This window comes from Stegastes partitus, unplaced genomic scaffold, assembly GCF_000690725.1.
Source record: "Stegastes partitus isolate 25-593 unplaced genomic scaffold, Stegastes_partitus-1.0.2 Scaffold494, whole genome shotgun sequence".
Classification (NCBI taxonomy): Eukaryota; Metazoa; Chordata; class Actinopteri; family Pomacentridae; genus Stegastes; species Stegastes partitus.
In genome coordinates this window covers 232,813-239,155 of record NW_007578225.1, presented here as the reverse complement: position 1 = coordinate 239,155, position 6,343 = coordinate 232,813, and the positions used below count along the sequence as shown (strand labels likewise).

General features: G+C 46.4%; 1 protein-coding gene across 1 annotated transcript in view; it reads left to right on the top strand.

Annotated features, from left to right (window-relative positions):
• Nucleotides 1-2,588: 2,588 nt before the first annotated feature.
• The window catches only part of map6a (microtubule-associated protein 6a), a 20,915-nt gene continuing 17,160 nt past the window's right edge, over nt 2,589-6,343 (top strand). The window contains exon 1 of the mRNA XM_008287290.1: nt 2,589-3,289. Coding sequence (XP_008285512.1) covers nt 2,589-3,289 — 701 coding nt within the window. The remainder of the gene's footprint in view (nt 3,290-6,343) is intronic.

The following is a 6,343-nucleotide window of genomic DNA, read 5'->3' as shown; positions in this document are numbered from 1 at the left end:
TATCCAGTCACAACTTTATATATATCAATAATTTATGGAAAAGGGGTGGGATTACATATGTGGGTTTTTTTTTTCTCATTCCTTTTTGAATACGTAGACCTTGTCCAGAATTGTGAAATATTTATTTTGCTGTGTGCTTTTGTTTTGTGTGTATGTGTATGGATAGGTTTGTATATATAATATTAATTCTTTGTTTACTTGGTAAATATTCTAAATATCTCAATCAAAACATCACTCCGGCTCACTGATGATTGGTCGGAGGCCGTAGTCACTGTGTTGTGATGTCGCCTGACCTTCGTTGATTGGCTGCATGAGGTCATGTGATTCTGCCCCTGGCCAGTTTTAAAACCTGCTGAAGTGACCATATTTGGTTCTCTGCCTGATAAATGGTCCTGTTGAAAATATTTTATTCTCTCTGTAGCTCTTTTGCGTCCTTGGTAGCGGCTCTCGACACAACAGCGAGCAATAATGATTCACATTATTGATTTACTGTTTAGAACACACTTTCCTCAGTGGGAATGCTTCACATCAGCAAATCTGATTTGACTTGTTTTGGCCCGTATCCTGGCTGGTTTTCAGAGCCCTCTCTGTAATCTCTCACAGTACTTCTTGCTTATATCGTATTTTAATTCACAGTGCAGAAATTTGCCGGCGTTTGTTTTTATGCGTTCCTCCCACTGTGAGCGGTCCAGATTGTGCCGTGTAAGAGCAGGGCTGCATGAAGCTCAGCAGTGCTGTACCCTGGCGCCGGTCCACCCTGTCAGGGCCGGCATTTGGTCGCTGTGACGAGGTCTTTCTCCGCACAGCTCCTCCAACACAGCGGGTCAGAAGGGTCAGCCCTTCTGAAGCAGCCTTCGTCACACAGTTTGGAGTATCAGGCGGTACGATAGCATAGCCCGAGTCTCTGTGACTCACAAGTGAACTTCATTTTCCAAAGTAAAGAGANATTAGCCTTTTCTTTTATGGATTTATTTTTGATTAATGTTGCCACATTATTTATTCTTTATTTTATCTATTCATCTTTTAATTTCCACTTTTATTATTCTTTTATTGATTTATTTTTGTAATTTTGGCACTCCTCCATAGTCCACCGTTGAACTACACACAACCAAATGGTTCTGACCAATCAGAAAATGTTTACACTTACACTTTTACGTGTTTTTATTTATTAAAGTCTGCGTTGTTTAGGTTTAGCTTTACCAGGAGTGCCCAATCCTGGTCCTCGAGGGCCACAGTCCTGCATGGTTTAGATGTTTCCCTCTTCCAACACACCTGATTCAAATGATCAGGATCGTTATCAGACTTCTGCAGAACTTGATGAGCTGATCATTTGAATCAGGTGTGTTGGAAGAGGGACACATCTAGAACATGCAGGATTGTGGCCAGCGAGGACCAGGACAAGACTATACATTCAGGCCAAGTTTAGGTACAGTCCATATCTTTAATCAGTTGATTATACTGTGTGTGAGTTCTCATGCACTTCTTCAGGGTTTCTGAGTAAGTGGCCAAAAAACGATTATTTGACCTGAAGGAATCTGATGAAACAACAACAGCATAAATAAATAATGATGGTCTTCACACTCCTGTATAATTACTACTCATAGGTCACATCTGATAAGAACTTTTTCTGACCAGTATTTTTTCATGTTGCTGAAGTAAATGACAGTAAATGTAAAAATAAAATAAAATAAAATTTAGAACAGACACTAAGTCAGGGATCTCCAACTCCGCTCCTCGTGAGCTCCTGTCTTGCAGGTTTGAGACGTCTCCGTGCTGCTACACACCTGACTCACATTAACAGACTTGCGCAGAACTTGACAACAAGCTGTTGGAGATCCATTAATGTGAGTCAGGTGTGTTGCAGTAACATCTAAAACCTGCAGGACAGCAGCTCACGAGGACCGGAGTTGGAGATTCCTGCACTAAGTGATGGACGCGCCTCCTCCTGGACCACTACGTCGTGAAGCTCCCTGCGTTTATCAGCCTCACACCTACAAGAAACCTACATGCGTTTCAAAATTAAAGCAGCGCACCGATTCCAGCATTTCTGGCTCCACATTCACGACATGAAGTGAACTCTCTGACCTACGATGTGCATCCACTTTACTGTGCTTTCTTCTTGTGTGGTGTTTTTCAAATTAAACTGCTGTACCTGAACGTTCGTGGGGCTTTTACGCTGCAGGTGGAGCCGGAAGTCCACTTCCCTTCTCTCTAACTTGACGGACCTCTCGCTCGGCTCCTGCTCCGAGCCTCCGGGATGCTGTGCAGGCGGGCGGGGCCGTTCTTCCTTGCAGTGCCCTGCCATGGAGTGATGTAGCAGGACGCAGGGGGACGCAGAGGGAAGCACAGCAGACCTTGGCTACGGTTGGGGTTTTTTTTTAAATAAGTAAATAAAATTCGTTAAAATCTGCACCTCTGTCTTCTGAAAGCACAATGGATTTACCTGCTAACCGAGTGTAGCGTCAACAGCGTCGGAGCCTGACACACGGACATCTTGATTCTCTCCCCTCAGGAAACCGGAGCGTGCAGGAATATTTCCCCGGTTTCGGTGGCAGCCAGTGTAGCAGCGGGACTCGGCACAGCTCAGCATGGCGTGGCCCTGCATCAGCAGGGCGTGCTGCATGGCCCGCTTCTGGAACCAGCTGGACAAGGCTGACATTGCGGTGCCTTTGGTGTTCACCAAGTACACGGACGTCTCTGAGATGCAGCACATCCAGCTGCAGCCGCCGCTCCACCCTGCGCAGGCCCGGGTCGCCATAGAAACGCAGCCGTCTCGCGCCGAAAGCCGCACCGCTCCGGCGGCACGCGCGCCGCGGAGGTGCGTCTCCGAGGAGCGCGTGTGCAGCTCGGTGATGCGCGAGGACTTTAAGCACTGGAAAGTTCGGCCCGAACCGAGCTGTAAACCCAAGAACGAGTACCACGGACCCGAGACGCCGTTCAACAGCGAGACCCAGTACCAGAAGGACTTCAAGCCCTGGCCCATCCCCAAAAGGTACGACCACCCCTGGATACCCAAACCCCCCGCGGACGACCGGGCCCGGGACCGGTCCAGGCACGCCAAGCAGAAGCTGGCGGAGGCGGACAGCGGCGTGGAGAAGAGCGCTATCGCCGACAAGGTGCAGGAGAAAGACCTGCTGCAGGGCCCGGAGAGGAAAAAGCGCTCCGCGGGCAAGAAGGACGGCGAGAAGAAGGTGGCGGTGAAGGCGGAGGGAGAGGGCCGAGGGCGGGCGGCGGCGGACGCGGTCAACAGACAGATCAGAGAGGAGATCACAGGAGGCAGCTCGTACAAGTGAGTGGACGCACCGGAGACAGCGGGGGGGTCAGCGGGGTCACAGGGGTCAACACTGGACATCACAGGAAGCTGAACACACTCCAACATGTCAACAATATGAGGCAACAGTTTGCATCAGTCTGTGAGAGTTCTGACAAGTTCTAGTGAAGTTCTCTCCAACCAACAACTTACACTGAATTAGTTTTAATGACTTTAAATTGTCCAGATATTTGGGGAGGTGGACAAAAATGTAGTGATCAAGCCAGTTTCATTAGGTTCCACTTTAATTTAGTTTTAATGCATATTGTGTTGATGTAATTACTAACATTATCTCAACCCAACCCACCAAAACAGTGTTTATCTGAACCAGTAAATTAGATTTTAACAGCTTCCAACAATTCTTTTGCATCAAATTGTCAAAAATATTTTAGGATTGCATGAAAATTATTCAGGTTTAAAAAGCAAATCCCCAAAGCAGCTTGATTTTCGTTGACTAAAAAAGATGCAACAGCCAGCCGTATTGTAATATTCTGAACTAAAACACACTTTATCTTTAAGTTAACAGCAATACGTGCACAACCAACCTCAGACGGTTCAGTTTCCATCGTCACCCAGTGACACAGTTAACGTGCAATTATCAGAATGTGTTTTATTGCCAAGTAGGTTTTCACACACCAGGACTTTGACTGCATCACCGTAAACACCGACGAGTAGAGCGTTTAAAGAAAGATAGAAGATGCTTTTTAAAGCGAGCGTTACGAGACAAATGAGAAGCAACAATCAACAACAAAATGATGCATCCCTACTTTTCTATTTTAAGAGCTGTCACTGTCATGTTATATCTCACATCCACAGCAAAAACAAGCTCCCCCTTTACTAAATTATTTCCACTTCCATTATTTCCCCTTACTATATTTAGTGTATTTTATTTTAATGGGATGATGCAGGATTATTTAGTTCCAAGCGTACAAATAACATCTACAGCTTTCATTCCCTGAAAAACCCAGCACATTACAGACATGGCAGTACAATAAAACACCTATAATAATATTCACTGTTGTAATATGTAAGAGGGAATGAACTAAATATGGCCCTTCAGTCGCTGTGAACGATTATATATATGTGTGTGTGTGATTAATCTGATTTGAGCTGGTGATTTGTCCCAGCCCTCTATGCAGAATTGTCCAAATTTAGACCTACGATGTGGTAGATCTAAATTTAGTTCCTCTGTTACTGCCTCGTCTTGCGATATATGTGGAAAGAGGCTCCGGAGCTCAACCGTCGGTACGTTTGAGGGCAAAATAAGTGACGCTCGATGAAGGTTGTTGTCTGTCTGTTACCTGGAGAGCCAGTTTGTATATTGATGTTCTTTGTGATGCTTAATTCCAAATCTAATTTTTATAAAAAGGAAATTAGTAAATCAATAAATGAAGGTTGCCACACAGACCGTCAGTAAATGGAGGGAATCCTGTGCAAAGCTTTGTTGCACTGCAGCCCTGAGAACTGTGAATTCCTCCACAATGCATGAGTTTAATGGGGGGTGACTAACACGACAGTTGTTCCACAAACCCCAGCATGTGAAAACAATACATCAAGTTCTGTTTTCTCCACAGAACGTAATTACATTGAGCGGAAAGGTCAAGGTGGAGCTGCTGTAAACACTGCTGATGTTTAGGTCTGGAGGGCTAATCTCTGTCCTGTTATGCAATGTTTCCGAGGATGATGGCGACTGGTGGATGGATGAACATCAAGTCACACGTGTCGCGGTCGCTGTGCGCATGCCTCGGGCCTCTGGAGGCTCAGCATCCTTCTTACAGGCTGCAGTTCTCTGCCGTGCAGGCTGCTGGTTGTGAGACATACTGAAGGAAATCCATGTCACACCCGCCTCCTGTGCTTCTTTGTCCCTGTTGTCATATTCGTGTTTGTTAGGAGTCTGTCCTGCCTTAAAAAAGCTGTCTAAATTCTCTCGCTGTACAACACATTCTCTCAGGATGATGTGAGCCGCTGTTATCTCTTGGCTCCGTGCTGTCACAGAATGCAGCGCTGGCTTGTTAGAGGAGGCCTGGCTGGAGGCTGACTCGGCTGGCAGAGGGCAACGGTGCTCCGTGAGATCAGTGAGTGAGCCTTACAGCTGTTCGGTGCCGTGCTGGCGTGCCTGTGTTGCTGAGCAGTCAGCAGGGTGCAGCCCAGGGCGCTTCACCTCCACATGGCATGAAATGGCTGCACGGCGACAAGCAGAAGCCCAGTCAGTCAGCTCTCTGTCTTCGTCTGCCAGTGGAGACCCGAAGCAGGTCAGCTGTGGGTTAATGGCACGGATAGTCTGCACACACACACACACACACACACACACACACACACAGTATGAGTATGTTTCCATGTTGTTTGTACTGCTTTTCATGGCTAAGCTATACTGTATAAACAGACAGGCCAACCAGAGCTGATCCCTCATGGGGTGGGGTGATGCAGCTGGAGTCACAATCACAACATTACTGACAATATCTTCAGGATATTGGCTCCACCAGTGTGTTCACATCTGACTAAGTTGCTCCTGTGTGTGACAGATAAACTCAAAATAACCAAATTTCTTCATTCAGAGCTACAGTTTATCTGGAATCATTAATTCAGAGACCTTAAGTATTTAAAATGGCAGCTCTTCACCCTTCAATCTCCCACTAGATGATTTGGATTCACCCCACTTCTGTTTGGATCTTGGACTGAGATGTGTTGATATGCTTTTGGTTCGGGTCGTTAAATACAGTTTTTAGGTATTTTTGACATCCTTTAACTATGTTGGACAGAATAACAGACTGTTTTGCTCTAAGAACTTTGGTGAATGTCATCCAACTTGTGAAGTCTCAGGGTTCAGGAGAGCTTCAGTAACAACTTCCATCCATCCATCATCTCTGCACCTTAATCCTCACTAGGGTCGCGGGGGGGTGGAATCGATCCCAGTTGACTTAGGCAGCCTGGACAGGTCGCCACCTACGGACAATTTAGAATCACCAATTAACCTCAGCATGTTTGTGGACTGTGGGAGGAAGCCAGAGAACCTGGAGAGAACCCACGCTGCAC